The sequence below is a fragment of the Dromiciops gliroides genome, chromosome 1, assembly GCF_019393635.1.
Source record: "Dromiciops gliroides isolate mDroGli1 chromosome 1, mDroGli1.pri, whole genome shotgun sequence".
Taxonomy (NCBI): Eukaryota; Metazoa; Chordata; class Mammalia; order Microbiotheria; family Microbiotheriidae; genus Dromiciops; species Dromiciops gliroides.
In genome coordinates this window covers 144,084,048-144,103,505 of record NC_057861.1, presented here as the reverse complement: position 1 = coordinate 144,103,505, position 19,458 = coordinate 144,084,048, and the positions used below count along the sequence as shown (strand labels likewise).

The 19,458-nt window shown below is 39.2% G+C and overlaps 1 protein-coding gene across 1 annotated transcript in view; it reads left to right on the top strand.

Annotated features, from left to right (window-relative positions):
• LAPTM4B (lysosomal protein transmembrane 4 beta) overlaps nucleotides 1-19,458 on the top strand; it is a 127,900-nt gene that overhangs the window by 18,631 nt on the left and 89,811 nt on the right. The window contains exon 2 of the mRNA XM_043976759.1: nucleotides 11,198-11,309. Coding sequence (XP_043832694.1) covers nucleotides 11,198-11,309 — 112 coding nt within the window. The remainder of the gene's footprint in view (nucleotides 1-11,197; nucleotides 11,310-19,458) is intronic.

Sequence of the window (19,458 nt, the reverse complement as noted above, 5' to 3'; positions counted from 1 at the left end):
TTGAGTTGATTTGAGTTGTCCTGATGTGGGATTTGGTTTGATGGAGGCGCTAAGTCTGTATTTTCTTTTCAGTAGTAGAGCTTCCTTCCCAGTGCTCTCCAACCTCTGGCTCTCCTGTAACCTTCTCCAGATCCCTGCATGTTTAGCTGCCACACTGGCAGTTTCTACCACAACCCGTTAGACTAAATTAGGTGGCACTAGTCATATGATCCACTGGAAACTATTGAGCCCAACTACTCTGAGTTCTAATTCTACTATTACAGTTGTTTTTTTTGTTTTGTTTTGTTTTTGTTTTTGTTTTTTTTTGGTGAGGCAATTGGGGTTAAGTGACTTGCCCAGGGTCACACAGCTAGTAAGTGTGTGTTAAGTGTCTGAGGCCGGATTTGAACTCAGGTACTCCTGAATCCAGGGCCAGTGCTTTATCCACTGCGCCATCTAGCTGCCCCTTGTTTTGTTTTTTTAAAGAGCAAGTACATCTTAGTATCTAAGTGATTAGAAGATGACAATGAGTCAGTTCTAGTATTTGTTGTCCTTACCACTTGATGGTAATTTAATCTCCCCACCACCCTTGTCTAGACCATTTGACAAGGGGACCACTAATCATAGTCGGCTGTGAAACTGTGGGAGCCCCAGCTGTAATCAGTGCACAGTGGGTGTGGGCTGAGGAGCTGGGATTGGGGAAACTGAAGTTAAAGCTGGGAGTGCAGGATAGATAATAGGGTAGGGGAAGATCTTAGACCCAGAGAAAGGCCCAGAAGCTGGTGGTGAAGGTTGAGCCAGGAACTGTGAAGCAGGTCGCATAGCTGCAGGTGCAGATAGAGAGAAGGTAAGAACTGGTAAGTTTCCAGGCATGGGGGATGAAAACTACCTAATTGGGGGCAGCTAGGTGACGCAGTGGATAAAACACTGGCTCTGGATTCAGGAGGACCTGAGTTCAAATGCGGCCTCAGACACTTGACACTTACTAGCTGTGTGACCCTGGGCAAGTCACTTAACCCGCATTGCTCTGCAAAAATTAAAAAGAAAAGAAAAGAAAACTACCTAATCTACAATTCTCCATTTTGTCTACAAGTAAAGCACAAAGAGCCCTCTTCACATGCCTTGTTGGAATCCATACTGAGAGGGACATAGGGATATGAGCCTCCACTGAGATGGAAAGTGCCCCCCCCCCCCTTCGGCCTAGTGATCTGATCTCAAAGTCTTAAAAGCCCCTTAGAGCTCCCTCTTTTTCTCTCTCTCCGTTTTTTTTTTTTCTAGAGAGAGGCAATAACGGGAAGCTACTATCCCCTTTCTAAATATCAACTTAAAAATTGCTTCATAGGGTCTGCACCGAGACATTATGTAGACATGATAAATTGTTGCAGAAACAGAAAATTTTGCAAAATAATCTATGGCTGAAACCTTGAGGTTGGGGCACTCTGACCCAGGAGAGAGACTTATCGCTGAACATTCCAGGAGAATGATTTATTGCTGAACCCAATTACCGCATTTTGCTCAAATTAGATGTCTGTAAAGAGTATAAAAACTGCTTGGTTTCCTAATCCCGGTGTGTCACACCTCCTGGTTGTCCCAGTGAGTGTGGTACACCTTTCTTTCGAAAGAAATAAAATCAGTGCTTTGGCCTCCTTTCTCCTCGAGTCTCTATTACAGGGGTCAGTGGGTGTACTTCCCATCCCACTCAATACTATATCTGCAACAATATTCTGAGCTATCAATTGGGTAGTCCTGTTTTCGGAAAAGGAAATAACCTAGTCCAGCATGATTAATTCTTGATAACCCCATGCTGTATTCATTGCTTCCATTTTCAAAATACTTACAAACAGGCCATTTAACCACTGATTCTAGAAATTTGCCAGATGTCAAAGTCAACTTTATCTTCCTGTAGTTTCAACAATCCATCATCTCTTTTTAAAAATTGGGACATTTACCTTTCTCAGGTATTGCATCCTCTCTCCCATTCTCTGGGTTTTGTTTTTTTTCAAAGTTCTCAAATAGTAACTTAGCAATCATTCACAAGTTCTTTCAGTACTCTGGGTCATAGCTCATCCAGGTACAGATTTTGTCTTATGGAAGACATCTAGGTGATGTTTAACTCTGCTTTCATTTATATTGAGTTTCACTTCCAGTTTAATAACTTTTTTGTTTTATATGTCTCAATATGAAGATCATTCTCTTGGGTGGAGAAAACAAGAAAAAATAGGAGTTAAATAGTTCTGCCTTTCCTTTTCTCATCTACTCAGCAGTGTTTCTATCCTTTCTTTGATCTTCCTTTTGTCCCTAGTAGTTCATGTTTGAATTTGGAAGGCACTTTGGTATCATCTATTGCTTCTTATCGTTTAAGAAGTTCAGATTTACCACATTTACACATGGAAATGAGTGAGAATCAAACCTGATAATCATAGCCACCAATTAACTGACCGCAATGAAGCTTTCTTAACTTAATCAGATTAACAATGACAAAACAGGAAAAGCAATAAACATTTATTAAGTGGTGACGATGTGTGAGGCACTGTGCTAAACACTGGGGATACAGGTTAAAAACAGACAGCGCCTTTCCTCAAGGAACTTATATTCTAATGGGGCTGAAAAGTGGGGTAGGTGAGGAGTAGGGATGGAGAATGGTCTTAAGTCCACAACATCAAGAGCAGGGATATGAAGAGAATGTAGGTTGGCTTGCCTGAGCCCTTTCACAAAATGGAGGTCATATGAGGAGCTCACTAATGGGAGAAGGGGGCTGGCCTGCCTCACCGATGGGTATTTCAGTGTCAAATATCCATGGGGGTTTTTGGATATTCTGGTCCTAGGAGCTGAGGAAGGTTCTAGGATGAGTTTCCAGTGGAGGCATAGTTGTGAAGCCCAGAAAGTTAGGAGCAAAGTGGGGAGAGGAGTAAATAATAAATAATAAAAGTGATCTTACACTTAAAATGTTTGACTTTTTTTAAACATTTTTATCATGTATATTATAATGGAGACTTTAGAGCCTAGTTTCTAGTAACTAGAACATGCCTGATACACAGCAGCATCCTATCTTTAGAATTAGAAAGGATGTCTTTGGTCATCTAGCGCAGCTCCACTGATGAAGAACTGGAGGCCCTGAGAATCTGCAGGATCATAGTTAGACGTCTGGAGGGACTTCAGAAGACTTCTAGAACACTGGTGCCAAACTCAAATGGAAACTTCCCTGCAGGATGCATATTGACGTAGAAAACCCCAAATTACTCTTATTTATGTTACATTGTATTTTTATCTATTTCGTTAAACATGTCTCAATTACATTTTAATCTGGGACCTGCGGGCTTGGGCACATTGAGTTTGACCCCCCTGATCTAGAACAATATCATCATTTTACCTGTGAGAGAACTGAAACTCAGAGAAGTTAAATGACTTGTTCAAGGTCATACAAGTAGAAGGTTCCAGAGTCAGGATTTTAATTTGGTCCTTTGACTCCAAATCTGGTGCCCTTTTCACTTCGCTATGCAAATTCTATAGGGGTTTACTAAACACTTATTAAATTGAAGGGACTCTGAGTTGTAAAGTAAATGATCTTTCCTCTACATCTTTTGTGTAAACTGGGATTTCTGTATTTTATATATACACCACATATATGTGTGTGTGTGTATGTATATATATATATATATGTATGTATACATATGTATATTTGGAGTGAAATGCAAGTATATATGTGTATATATGTGTGTTTATATATGTATCTTTGTATATATACATTGATACACATACAAACATACACACACATAGATACATATGTTTGGAGTTTTGTGGCTGTTAATAGACCCATGATTAGTTGTGTGACCTAGATCAAGTCACTTCCCTTCCCTGGGCCTCAGTTTGCATATCCACAAAATAAAGAGGTTGGACTAAATCATTTCTGGAATTCTTGCTAACTCTTGAACAGAGATCATCTCCTTAAGTGTGGAAATTTGACACTTTCACAGAAAATTTATTGAGTTTCATCACAAGTCATCCTGCTATTTGTGAAATTAGGTAAAAGAGAGAAATAGCAAAATAGTCTAAGAATGTGTTCTTGCTGTGTTTTGCCCTGACAGAAAGTAGCTGCTTTGTTTCTTCTTAGTGACAAAGTTGGAACAGTAATAAAGAGCCACGACTCCTGAGTTATGTCAGTGTTACTCAACACTAACAATTTGGAAAGAGCACCTAAAACCTGCTAAAAAGCATTTTTCAAAGAGATTTTTAAATGAGCAGGAGATAAAGATGAAGTCATCTGTCAAGGGAGAGTATTTCTATGAAATGGTGGCAGAATTGATGGCATTATCAAGTCACAGAAAGAGCATTTTAGCTTTCAAATTATTATCCACCATGTGAGGCATTGTAAGTCCCCATTCAACAACTGTCCCTTTTCTCTCATCAGATGACCTCACCTATTACTTTATTGAGAAAATTGCCAAACTAATGTTGAATTTTTTATCCCTCCACCCTTATCCACGACTCAAAACTTCTGTCTTCACTTATCCTCTGCTCATCTTTCAGTTTCAGAAAATGAAGTGACTTTCTTTCCTGCAAAAGCTAAACAACCCTACTTTTATGAACTTAACCTTCTCTTCTCCTGCCTCCTCCCAGACCTTGCTACATTGATCATTCATTCACTCTCTCATCTTTAATCTTTCTCCCTTGACTGGCTCCTTTCCTACTGCCTACAGGTATAGATTCTCCTTATTTGGGCAGGGGAACCCTTCCCTTGATTACACTACCCCCTCACATCCTTATCCTATGCTACTCTTCCACTTCATTGCGACCCATTTAGAAAAGTTGTCTGTCCCCCCGTGTTAGTACCTTCCTGCTTAATCCTCAGCTCCCCACAATCTGAATCCCACTCCTGCCACCCCATTGAAGTACCTCCTCTTAGGTTTCCAGGAGCCTTTGCTTACTTCTCCTAATTCTTGGCCTTTTCTCAGACTTTGTCAGTGTTGGCTACTGACTTGCTTTTGATATTTTTCCTTCCTTTGGTTTCTATGATGCTATTACCCCTTAGTTCTCCTGCCTGTCTGAGTACTCCCTTTGTTCTTTTACACAGGATCATCTCACTCCTTATGTGTACTAAATCTGGGTATTTGACACGGCCCTTTCCTCAACCCTATCTCTTTCCTCTACTTATACATGGCCGCTTCCAGTGGCGTCACTTATAAAACCTCCTTGCACATGGCCCAAAGTCATTTATCTATGCTTGATCTCATACATGGGTGTCCATCCTGCATCTCCAGCTGAATATCTTTGGGATACCTTAAATAAAACTTCTACCATACCGAACCTACCATTTTCCCTCTTAAAATGGCTTTTCCCGGGGCAGCTAGGTGGCGCAGTGGATAAAGCACTGGCCCTGGATTCAGGAGGACCTGAGTTCAAATCCGGACTCAGACACTTGAGACTTACTAGCTGTGTGACCCTGGGCAAGTCACTTAACTCTCATTGCCCTGGGGCAATGTCTGAGTCCGGATTTGAACTCAGGTCCTCCTGAATCCAGGGCCAGTGCTTTATCCACTGCGCCACCTAGCTGCCCCCCAAAAAAATATTTTTTAAAAAATGGCTTTTCCTAATTTCCCTATTTCTTTTGGTTGTACTTCTATTCTTCCAGTCATCCAAGCTCAAAACTTCAGGATCATTTTTGATTCCCTCCTATCCCCTCTGACAGTCAACCAGTTGCTAACTTCTATCCGTTCTCTTCCCATAATATCCTTACTTCCAACACTTCCATTCTAACCCCACTGTCAACAGGCTTGTTCAACTTCTTATCATCTCTGGGCAAGACTAGACTATTATAAGAGCCTCTTAACTGATCTGTCTGTCTCCTTCCTTCATACAGCTGTCCAGATAATCATCTTGATATACAAGTCTGACCATGTCAGTTACTTTCTCAAAAACCATCAGTAGCTTACCTATCTATCTTTATTTGAGATGACTTGACTTTATTTAGTCTCTGTTTTAGTCAACATGGGCCACTAGCTTTTCCATGATATTGCCCTATTGAATTATTTTTTGACTATTTCTCATGCCTTGAATACAATACAACAAAGGTTTATTAAGCACCTAGTATAAGGAAGGTATTTATACAAAGATGAAATATTTTGCCTTCTGAAGCATAACTGCTTGGCAAAGACACACACTTTGGTTTTGGTGAATAGTCCATTGTACAAAATTAAGTCATGCAACACTTAATGTTTTCTTTGGCTGTCTTTGCTTACTCCCTGTTTACTTTGGGAATGTATTCATGCTTTGTTATACATTCATGTTTGCTTACGCTTCTGTATTCATTCATACTTGATATGAGTTTTATTCATTCCTGTTTGTTTAAAATGTAAATCTTTCCACCTGGGATGAATTGGATTGATTTCTGAAAGGTTTCATTGACTTTTATATTAATGACTTTCTATACTAGTTCCTTGATTGGAATAACAATGAAAAATCTGTCTCTATTACTAATCCGTAAGTATTTGACACGATAACTATAAAATTGTCACATTTCAAGGTCATACAGTGCTGGTGGCTGTACCCAGGTTAGGCAGATTGTTTTATGCATGCATACACACACACACACACACACACACACACACACACCCCATAGACTACCTAGATTTTGGTTATCCCTTCACTTTCTTTGAATGGGGAGAAGGAGCTTGATTTCCTTGAGTGCCTTGTTTGTTAATGCATAAACCATCTCATATGCTAGGTGCTTTGGAGAAATGCCATGTCTTTGTGGGGAATAGGAATAACATAAGGAAAGGAGCAAAAATGGGAGGGGAAAAGGAAAGTAACTCAACCCAGACAACATTTATTGAGCCCTATTATTTTTCTGCTAAGTTTGCAAGACTTTATTAGCGATACAAAAGAAAAGTTATAGTAATAGCATTTTACCTTTAGCACTTTTTGTTTTACAAGTGGCTGTCATATTTGTCATCTCATTTAATCCCTGTAACGTTCCTGAGAAGTAAATAGAATGTGTGTTAACCCATTTGGGGGAAGCTAGGTGGCACAGTGGATAGAGTGTTGGGCCTAGAGTCAGAAAGACCTGAGTTCAAATCCAGCCTCAGATACTTACTAGTTGTGTGAACCTGGATAAGTCACTTAACCCTGTTTACCTCAGTTTCCTCATCTGTAAAAATGAGCTGGAGAAAGAAATGGCAAACCAGTCCAGTATCTTTGCCAAGAAAACCCCAAATGGGGTCACAGAGAATTGGACATGACTTAAACAACTGAACAACTATCTGAATTTTACAGATGAAACAACTCCAAACTCTTACTCTCCCTTCCTCCTCTCTACCTCCCCCATCACTGATAGCCTTTCAAACTTACTAGTACTATTCTCCCCTTCCCCTGGCCTCCTGAGTTCTTCAGTTCAGGAACCATGAACCATGATCCAAACAACTCTGCCCTTGTTCCATTCACTATCTGAGCAAGTCTCTGGACTAGGTTGCTCCTCCTTGGCCACCACTCCCTATATGTGTTGTTTCTCTCTTTAAAATGTAAGCTCTTGGGTAGCTAGGTGGCACAGTAGATAAAGTACTGGCCCTGGATTCAGGAGTACTGGAGTTCAAATCTGGCCTCAGACACTTGACATTTACTAGCTGTGTGACCCTGGGCAAGTCATTTAACCCTCATTGCGAAGAAGAAAAAAAAAAGATAATGATGTACAAAGCACTGTGCTGTGCTAAGCACTAGAGATACAAATGTAAAAGCAAAGATTATCTCTGCCCTCAAGGAGCTTACATTTTACTTTATTTATTTATTTTACAGGGCAATGAGGGCTAAGTGACTTGCCCAGGGTCACACAGCTAGTAAGTGTCAAATGTCTGAGGCCCGATTTGAACTCAGGTCCTTCTGAATCCAGGGCCAGTGCTTTAAACTGTGCCACCTAGCTGCCCCCACATCATTATCTTTTAATACATACTCTTTTCATTAAAAACAAGCCCCTAAAGAGCCTACAGATGAGTTAGAAAGATAAGACCACCACAAATGGAATTTGGAATGAGCCTCAGAGATAAATGTTATCTATCCTCCTCTTCCTCACCAACTACTACCATCATAAATTCCTTGAGGGAAGTGTCAATGTCATTTCTTTTCATTCGTCAGACTCTGAAGGCATCCTGCACAGTGCTGAGTACATAGATAGCATCCAGTAAAATATTAATTAAATGAATAAACCAGTGAGTATTGAAAGAAATACAGTTTTATTGCATGCAGCTAGGTGACACGGTGGATAGAACACTGGACCCAGCATCAGGAAGGTCTGAGTTCAAATCAGCCTCTGACATTTTCTGGATGGGCAAGTTGTTAAACTTCTGCTTGCCTTGGTTTCCTTGTCTGTCACATGGGGGAAATAATACCTAACTTCCAAGATTGTTGTGAAAATAAGATAAAATAATATTGTTAAAGTGCTTCAGAAGCCTTAAAGGTGCTATATAAATGCTAATTATAGCAAAATTTTCTGCCAAAAGGGCTTCCTGAGTGGAGGCAGGCTGCCCAGCCCCCATACATTTATTCCATCAAAACCTTGAAAAAGTTCACACCAGACTGAAAACTGATCAAGAAATCCAATGAGAAACAATAGTGACTTTTCCAACCCCAAAACTACACAAAAAAAATCAACCAGAGTGCCAAATGCATGGACCTGAGCAAAGACACGCACATCTGGCCTTCAGGGCTTTGTAGGAAGAGACAGAAAGAAGAGAGGATTCCTTTACGGAATCCCCCAGGGTGGTCAGAAAGCTCTAGGGAGTGAGGAGATTTTATCAGCTCCCAAAAGAGCAGCATTGGGCCAGTCCAGTACTGTCCAACCTCAGACCCAGGCTCTGAGATCCCTAACACTCTGTCATGAGACATTGGAGAGATCCCTAAAGATCTAGCATTCTGAGCCAGACAGTTTATCACTCACAGACATGCAAGCATGCAGATCCCTGGCACTTTAGTCCCATAGGCAGTCAGGAGGTGGTAACATGGGCATGAGGTGAGATGTATGTCCCCAGTCAAGAGTGAAATACTCTGTGTCTCCACCTCTATATCTAATTTTTTTTTTACTGGGCAGATTCACAGGGACTGAGTGAGAAGGCAGTGAGATTGGCCCAATGACGTAGAAAAAGTAAGTCACTGAGCTGGGAGGTGAACCTAAGACTTCTGACTGCCCTAATACTACGGCTGTCTCCCTCAGTCCACATGAGGGTTTCTATTAAATCTTTTTATCTTAAAGACACTTTAGACCATCTGGCAGAGTGTGAGATATGGTAGAAGGATCACTGACCGTGGCATCGCAGCAAAGGACTCGGTTTCAAATTCTGCATATCTCTCTTTTTTTTTTTTTTTTGCGGGGCAATGGGGCTTAAGTGTCGTGCCCAGGGTCACACAGCTAGTAAGTGTCAAGTGTCTGAGGCCAGATTTGAACTCAGGTCCTCCTGAATCCAGGGCCGGTGCTTTATCCACTGCGCCACCTAGCTGCCCCCTGCATATATCTTTTTATAACACTTTCCTCATCTGGAAAGTGAAGGGTTATGGTAGGAGGATTCTGAGGTTCCTTGAGGTATATACTATATCATCCTTTGGCTAAAGAAGGAAAGGGAAAAAGTCAGAACTCTACCGATTTCCTGTTTACTACTGGACTGTCTTAAGTATCTAGAGGAATTTTATTCTTCTGTTCAAGAAATTTCAGTGGCTTCCTCTTGCCTCCTGGATACCATTGAAATTCATATGTTTGACATTTAAAGCACTCCACAACCCTTCTCCAACCTGTCTTCCAAGGTTGAGTACATATTGCTCCCCATCATGAACTCAACATTCCAGCAGACCTGGTTACTCAACTCTTCCCTTTACATGACATTTCGTCACTCTCTGCTATGCCTTTGCATAGGCTATGCCTCGTGCTGGGGATGCCCTCCTTCCTTCTGACCATTAGGAACCTAGCTTCCTTCAAGGCTTAGTTTAATTCAATTCAATAAACATTTATTAAGTACCTCATTATGTGCCAGGCAGTGTGTTAAGCACTGGGGGTACAAAAAAAAAAAAAAAAAAGCAAAAGGCCGTCCCTACCCTTAAGGAGCTTACAATCTAATGGAGGAGACAACAAGCAAAATATATACATATACATACATACATACACACACACACACACAGCAAGCTACATACAGGAAAAAATAGGAAATAATTAAAAGACAGAAAGCACTTAAGAAGAGTTAGGGAAGGCTTCCTTTAGGAGGTAGGATTTTAGCTGGGACTTAAAATCAAGGGGATGAGTTTTAAGTTCTACTTCCCTCCCCCATTTTGTATTTATTTTGCATATATATTGGTATTTGCTTATCTGTATAGATGGTGCTTTCTCTCAATAGATTTTATACCCCTTGAGGACAAGAACTGTTTCCTTTTTGCTTATGCATTTCCAGAAATGAGCACTTAGCACAATGTCCAGAACCTTGTAGGTGCTTATTAATGCTTGTTCTATAGAATTAAATTGAAGTCATGTCTACTTAATTTACTTTCCCTAGCCCCAAGAACATCAGCCTTATACAAAGAAGAACCTAATAAATTGGATGCAGCCATGTATAGTTTGGTTTTTCAAGCCATCATGTCATAGTTTCTTCTGTTACTTCCTCCTTTCAGTTGCATCGCTTACTTTTGCTGAAAAGTTGATTTATGGCTGGTGGGTTTTTTTCTCAGTTTCTATATTTAATGAGTTAATTCCTGTGATTTATATCCTCGGGGTTGTAACTGGAATAAGAACTTACTTGTAGAAGTATTGGATGGTGGCACAATAGGATGTGCTCAATGCAGTGACTCTTGGCCTTAGGGATGGTTTTTCCTCTTTCTCCTCTCAGGGGGAAGAGTAATTGCAGTTATTTCAAGGTTAAGATTGAAGCCAGAAAGTGGATTGTTAGGGAGCACAATGGATAGAGGGCTGGACTTGAAATTAGAAAGACCTAAGTTCAAATCCTTGCTGTGTGACTCTGGGCAAGTCATTTAACCTCTCTCGGCCTCAGTTTCTTCATCTGTAAAATGGGGATGATAACAGCTATCTCCAAGGGCTGTTGTGAGGATCAAATGAGATCATATTTGAAAAGTGCTTTGCAAGCCTTAAAGTGTTCTAAGATGCTAATTATTTTTATTATAATAACTGCCATCAGCGTATCCTTAGAGTGTTTTTCAAAAATAATGTTTTGCCTTTTCCCTCCTTTTCCCACTGTAGATCATCAATGCTGTGGTACTTCTGATTCTATTGGGTGCAATGGCGGACCCAGATCAGTATCACTTATCCAGTTCTGAACTAGGGGGTGACTTTGAATTCATGGATGATGCCAGTAAGTACATTTAATAACCATTATGGGAATTTGTGGTATTTTTTAAAAGCACTTCCTAGAGAGTTGAGTTGCAGGGTAGATTTTCAGCTGCTAATTAAATATGATGTGCCTGAACTGAACAAGTTAAAAATACATTCATCGCTTAATGCTCCGTTTAGAAGAAGAATCCTAGTGATTATGTTCATGCCTTCACCTGTTCTGTGTTTATATGAAAATAACATTCACACTTAGGTCAATTCACTGCCTTCCCTCACCCTTCCTCATTTGAGTAAAATTTTTAGTTTCATCTCACCATGAAAATTGAATCAAATAGATAGACAAAACATTTATTACTTGCTTACTGTGTGCTATGCACTCTGCTAATTAACAAATATTTCTGTCATAAAGAAATAGTCCAGAGACATCTTCTGTCAAAAGAAACCTCCCATTTTGATTTCAGGGAACATAAATCCCATTATCTTGTAGCCCATTGTGTTTCTATATTTAGTCACTTCTCTGGAGGACATTATATTAGCCACTCTCCATTTCCAGAAAGCACTTTGTTAATCAACTCTAGGAAGATAAGACCCAATTTGCTATCAGAAACATAGTTTTAGTTGGTAAGAGATGGCTAGGGAGAAGTGTCATGAAGTTCTAAAGGCCACTTCCACAACACCTTACCGCCTACACCTTGCTGATGCTCCTGGGTTTGAAATTATAATGACTTTCCAGTCATATTGTTGTATGTATAACCCCAAATAGCAGGTAATCAAAATTCATTTCTTCTTGGTTTGGGAATATATTGATTGAGTGGGTTGCCTGCTTTGCAGTATATTTACCTGTATAAGATTTTTTTCTTTTGTGATCTTTTGGCTAATATTAAGATAGTTTATACCCTCAGCAGATATGTGCTGGATGTAAAGGCAAGATAACCAGAATGATGCTGGCTGGTTGGGACAGTCAGCTTAAGATTAAAATGTTGCTTCAGATAATGCACAAAAATGATTCATCCATGAATAGTGTTTCAACTGCATTAAAAATAAAACTAGCCTAGACCTTTATTTCTGTAATAGTGGACTTTAGTGACCATAGGCTTAAAGCCTTATTGTTTCATAACCTTTATCCAGAAAACAGGAGAACCTTTGGACCTCATCCTTTGAACCTTATCAGAAGGGAAATTCTTCTAAGATCTTGAGTTGTGGTCTTCAGGAAGTGGGAGATATTGTGGTTGTTAACTTTCAACTTTTATTTTCCAAGATGCATCTGTGACTTCATCTGCATAGGGAAACCCTGATATGGGAACTGCTGCCAGCAAGGAGGAACACCACCCTAGGGAGTTTGTTTGCTACATGAAAGAAGAGGTTTAGTGGCTTTCCCCAGGGTTGTATAGCTAGTTAAGCATCAGAAATGAGATTTGCACCTATTTTTATTAAATCCTAACCCAGCACTTTATCCATAATACTATGCTATCTCTGTTTTTTGTATTTTGCTAGGTGTATTTCTGTCTCTACTCAGGGCATCTGTTACACTCATTTATTTCTTCTGGGAAAGATAGTGAGTCCCTGCAATAGTAATGTTGTCCTTTAAACAAAAGTTTCTAAAAAACTTAACTTTAGCTTTAAAAAGCCTATGATCACCAAAAAGGATGATGAGTAATTGCTCTGCTCCTCATACTTTTAAAAACACATATGCTAAAATTATAATTTTGAGAGGTGATATTTTTGTTATTGGCATCTAGATAGAGATCGGGGCCCGGAATGAGGAACATCTGGCTATGAAGCTCTATTCTGGCCTTAGGTACTTAACTAGCTGTGTGACCCTGGACAAGTCAGCTAATTTCTGTCTGCCTCAGTTTCCTCAATTGTAAAAAGGCGGTTAATAATAGTACCTACATTCCAGGCTCATTTGTAAGGATCATATGAAATAATATTTGCAAAACACCTGGCACATAGTAGGTACTTAATAAATGTTTATTCCCTTCCCGTTATTAAATGCAATTTGATAATATGGCAAAATATTTTCTCTTATCTCTTTACATAATTGTTTTTAGGGAACTAAGAGTTATAATAGACACAGATGGGACTTTTAGCTGAAACTGGCATTAAAGTGGGATACTGTGTCCTAATTTTTAGAGATTAACCCTGGTGATGATTGTCTGACAATGTAGGCTTTATTTAGCTGACTTCAAAGGCCTGCCAGTACTTGAAACTTTAAAATAGTTGTTCTGTTTTGTAATTCTCTGGCTATTAACTCCAGTGCATTTGAGGTTTATATTGTCTTTCGTGTGCACTGAAGGGTTGAATGTAGGGCTTGTGGCCCCCTTTGAGACTGACCAAATGGAAAATATTTATTGATTTTTGAATGACCCCTCTTTTTATTGCTTTTACTTCTTGAATTTTTCTAATCATTTGACCTCACCTACCTTAATTAGTCTGAAGCAGTTGGCTATCTTGATTGCCATGTCATATTTGACCCTGGTTGTGAGCAAAATTCCAAATTATTTTAAAAGATAACTAACATTTGCATAGTGATTTAAGGCTTGTAAGGGGTATTTGCACATGATGTCTCACCATAGACTTCAGTGTGGAGTATATTTAGAATGGTGTAAACTCAATTTCAGAACTGTGGGGTTTAACATGGTCATTCAAAGATAATTCAATTGAGGGAAAAGTAACAGTTATCAGAAGACCAGCAGTTTGTTTCTTGTTGGAGCTGATTTGTCTATCTATGTTTAACATTAGTAAACATGGCTACTCATGATAACTATCAAATAAACATTGGTAGATGAATCTGTGATCTTGTTGATATTGGCAATCACATAAAAGAAAGGCAAAATCAGAAACAAAGGAAATGTCTATTTGAGTGAGGAATTGTTCAATGAATTGTGGTAAATGTGAAGGATTCAGGGAACCATGAGAAAACTTAAATGAACTGATGCAAGGGTTAAGTACTTGGAACCAGGAAATTCACACAATAAAGTATGACAATGTAAATGGAAAGAACAGTGACAAAAATTCAAGTCAAATGCCATATAATTATGGGGATAGATGGAGAAGGAACACAGTGGATACTGACAGGCTTAATTGATATTCTGGTTATTTTGTTGAATTGACTTTTTTCCTTTTATCTCTCTCTTTAAAAAAATTAATTATAAGATATTGCTCTCCTGAGGCTTGGAGGAGTATTTTAGGGAAAGAAGGTGATGTGCAAGCAAAAGATATCAATAAAATTTGAAAAAAGAAAAAAATGGTAAATGTTAAGAGAATCCCTAATACTTATAAGGTAACTGAACCCCAAGTGAAGAAGATGTGATTTATACAGAGTGGATTTGCCAGGCATGCTTCAAACCTTTTTTTTTGGTTCTAATTACAAAAGCAGTGATCAAAGTAGATGTGGTACATCTGGATCTAATTAAAGGATTTGATATGTGACCTCATGGAGTTTTAGTTAGGTAATTAATTCTTACTGGTTTGGCTATGAGGTCTAGCTCATAGATTAAATGCTGACCAAAGAAATCTAAGAGCTAGGCAGCTTGGTAGTAAATATGATGAGGTTGCTATGTTTAGAGGAGACTATGTTTAACCCATCATGATCTTAGGGGGAAGATGACCAAAGTAAACTAAATTTTCATATGACATGTTCTCCCTGTGATAGGTAGCTGGTTCTGGACTTGGAATCTGGAAGACCCAGTTTCAAATCTTCCCTCAGATATTTATTTTGCTGTGCAACCCTGGGCAAATCAATTAACTTCTCTCAGCCTTATTTTCCTCATCTGAAAAATGGGAATAATAGCCCTACCTCCTAGGTCTATTACGAAGGTCAAGTGAGATAACATAAATAAAGCACTTTGCAAACTTTAAAGGCATATACACACATGCGAGCACACACACACACACACACACACACATACACATACATAGACATATACATGCTAGCCAATATTATTAGAATAAAAACCAATTATTGTTATTTCATATATTAGTAGATGACCCTGATCCTGATGGTGATGTCTGCTCACAAGGGTGAATGTGAGTGCGGCAGAAAAGACCAAAGGAGCAGTCAACCATTATGTCTTCCCTAGGTATAAAGAATTGCCTTCTTAGGCTCCTTTCCTGGGAAAATCTATGATGTATAAGTACAAAGCAAAAAAAGTAGATTAGGAGAGCAGAAAGGCCAGCTAGCAGCATATTGTAATATCCTAGGGGTGACAGGATGAGAGTCAGGATTAAAAAAGTGTCATTGAGAATCCCCCAGTTGCCAATATCTCCTTTTTAGGGGCCAAGGGAGGAAACAGACCTGAGATTTCATTGGGAGGAAATTCCCCCTACACTCTGCCTTTGCAGGTCAGCATCCAGTTAGCAATTTATAGCCTAAGGGAACTGGTTTGAGCTCTGAGAAGTTAAATGACTTCAGGGTTCTGTAACTAATATGGTGAGATTTGGGTCCAGGTCACATCTTGGCTACTTTGAGGTAGCAAAGAATCACAGCCTTCGCATCACTTGGGGGATATGCAAGGTTGGCAGTACCACAGAGCCTTTCAGGTACTTAGTAGCAACCTTATAGTGGAGGCAGGATGTGGGATGTAACTTGAGGCTGAGTAGGGTGGCTCTGTCTTCTGGTCATAGGAAGCTGAAGGCCATGGTCCCTTTCCATACGAGACCAGCGAGATTGTAACTAGAAGACTACATTTCTGAGCAAATGCAGTGACAGACACATACCCAAAAGCTGGAGGGCAGGCATCCAGAAAAGAAATGGTAGAAACTTTTTAAGTTTAGAGCTCAGGCAAAGAAGGTGTGGGTGACCAGCCGACTTTTGCCAGCTTCAGGTTTTCATGGTGGAGAGAAGGATACTTTGGAAACAAGAGAATGGGGAACCTGGAGAAACTGATGACTTCAAACAAAAGACACTCAGATTCTCTTGGTCCATAGTGAGTAATTAATATATTCTGATGATGTATTGACTGTCAAGATGTATATGCCCGTTGTAGACTGTGGTGTGATTTTAAGAAGTGTATTTGAAACTGTTACTGCAGGATGAAGTAAGGAATTTAATTTAGGGAACAGTCAGACTATCAACTTGCTCTCCAGTGGGGACAGGAAGAATGAAATAAAAGGTCTTCCTAGCCCAGGACTCTAGGGGGAAAAAAGAGGTTCGAAAATGGGGGAAATAATTTAGCCAATATTTTCAGACTTCTTATCTTTACTGGAAACATTAATAATGTTGCTGGTATTATTCACTTCAATTTAGTACCCCTTACCCATTTTCCTTGAGCATGACTAAAAATTTGCTATGTTATCTTATTTATCTTGTCTAGATAAACTGGGAGGGAAATGCATTTTATTTTCTGTTTGTAATAACAATACTTAGCATTTAAATAGCACTTTATAAATATTGTCTCTTTTCATCCGCACAGCGACCTTTTAGGAAGGTGCTATTATTATCCTCATGTTACAGATGAGGAAACTGGAGCAGACAGAGGTTAAGTGACTTACCTAGGGTTCCACAGTCAATGTCTGAGGCAGAATTTGAACTCGGGTCTCACTGACTCCAAGTCCAGCACTCATCTGTTCTGCTGTTTGTCTTTATCCAGGGCCATTTGTGATTGTTTGCTCATTTTAATTCTGTATTTTGTTTTCTTCCTGAGCTAAACTTCTTGGAAAGGTAAAGGGAGGTAGATTAGAACAGTGGAAAATAGCCCGGAGTCAGAGAACCAGGCTTCCAATCCTGTTTCTGATGCTCACTGTCTGTGTGACTTGTCACCCTCCCAGGCCTCAGGCTCGTCATCAGTAAAATGAGAGGGTTGGATAACATTACCTCACCTATCTCTTCTGGCTCTATAACCAAATGTAAGATTCCCCAAATGATGAGGTCAAAGTTCAATGTAGTCAGCATGGTACTTGCTATCATGTTAGATCATCAAGACAGGAAATGTCCTCAAGTCAACGGAACATTTAGCATCTTATTTGAATGTCAAACATAAGATGTTAGTTGTTTTGCAAATCTCCTTCTAAAGCCACTGCTTTCCATATTTCTTAGAATTAATTTGGCATTTGTGACAAAATGTAGGTTTTCTGCAGGAACACCCAGTTTGGATGTCAATGCGGACTCTTACTTGGGCTCAAGATATGGATTCCTGGTTGCGTCAGTATTGCTTTCTTTAAAAGTCTTCATGATGGTGTTGGGTTTTTTTGGTACAGCTCCACTTTTCTGAAGAGTCCAAACTGTTTTGGTATTGACGATTTATTCTATTGTAGTTCAGCTAAGTGATACCCATATGTTATAGCAGGGGTTCATAGCCTGGGGTCTTTGGACCCCCAAAGGATCTATGGATAATTATCAGGAGACCATGTAACTTATCTGATATCATACAACAGTTTCATGGCACAGGAAAAAAATGTCTTTATAATGATTTTCCTTCTTAGAGACTTTAATTTACATCTTATTGTTTCAGTCAGGCAGGGCACTGAATAGAGTACTGGGCCTAGAGTCAGGAAGGTTTGTATCTTCTTGAGTTCAAATATGGCCTCAGATACTTAATAGCAGTGTGACCCTGGACAAGTCACTTAACCCTGCTTGCCTCAGTTTTCTCATCTGTAAATTGAGCTGAAGAAGGAAATGGCAAACAACTACTGTATCTTTGCCAAGAATACACCAAATCGGGTCACAAGGAGTCAGACATGACTGAAATGACTCAACACCAACAATTGTTTCAGTTATAGATAATAGTAGAAGTCATTTGTCCAATACACAAATAGCAAATCTGGCATTAAATCCCAGTTTAAAAAAATTTCTTTTTTTTCCTTTTTGCAGGGCAGTGAGGGTTAAGTGACTTGCCCAGGGTCACACAGCTAGTAAGTGTCAAGTGTCTGAGGTCACATTTGAACTCAGGTTCTCCTGAATCCAGGGCTGGGGCTGGTGCTTTATCCACTGCACCACCTAGCTGCCCCCAATTTAAAAAATTTCAATGTTGTATTTGAATGTTTTTCACTATGTTATATATTTATGCATTTATTTCAACATAAATTAAACCTTCTTTTATGATACCACTAATCTGAAACCACATTGGCGTAGTTCAAGGGGAAACAAAACATTACATTTCTAGCACTGTAATTTTCTGAGCAAGTCATTACAGTAGTCGTGGGAATACTAAACACAAAGGAATTCCAGGAAGTACAAAATGACAACTTGCAGAACCTCTGACACCAATAAATGAAGCCTAGAGCTTGATATAATGGAAATCATACTTGCTTTGGAGACAGAGGACCTGGATTCAAATCCAGCCTCTGACATTTAGGTCTATGGGATTTTGAGCAAGACATTTAACTTCCCAGGGCCTCAGGAGCTTCATCTATAAAGAAAAGGTGTTGAATGAGATGGTTTCTTTAGGTTCCTTCTTAGCTATAAATCTGGGATCCTGTGATCTTAGTACTTGAAAGGCCTGGGAATCCCAGATCTTCTTACTAGCTTTATGACAAATGACAAACAGTGGTATATGAGTTGCTCAGGAAAAGCAATTTTTTTTTGTTTTATTTATTTAAGCAATTGTTTTAATATAATTGGTAAACTGTATGCACTTCTACTCCTTAAGCTGATTCATAACATCTGACTAGCTCATTTGAAAGAGAATTGAACTATTGTTCTCAATTTGAGTTAGTTATATGTCAATTGAGTACTGTGTTTAATGATATGTCATTGCTATTTTTCATGTTTTTAATTGTGGTTTTTAAGAATGGAAACGTAACATTTGTAGCTCTTAAAGAACACACTCCAGTGACTTTCAGGGATATTACTGTAGCTATTGGTATAGAGAAATCACTTTTCAAGGATCATTCAAGCCTACAGTGAAATAGAATTAGTCTCACCCAAGTGCAAAGGAAAATTTGTTGGGGAAAAAAATACTAAGAAGTGATAAACTTTTACTGGTAAGCAGCTTAATTAAGCCAGAGGAAAAAAAAACAAACACCATCAAAGAGACCTAGCAGCTAGAAGGGTTGATATTAATCCATAGCTTGTTATTAATCCAACAGAGTATGGCATAAGCTTCTTGAGGTTGAAAGGACAGCAAGATTGCTTCACCTCCCCTTCAAAAAGAAAAACAGCTGCTTCCCTTTTCAATGAATAAAAAAAATGCTTGCAATGGGCAAAATACAAAGACTGGAGTACTGGAGAT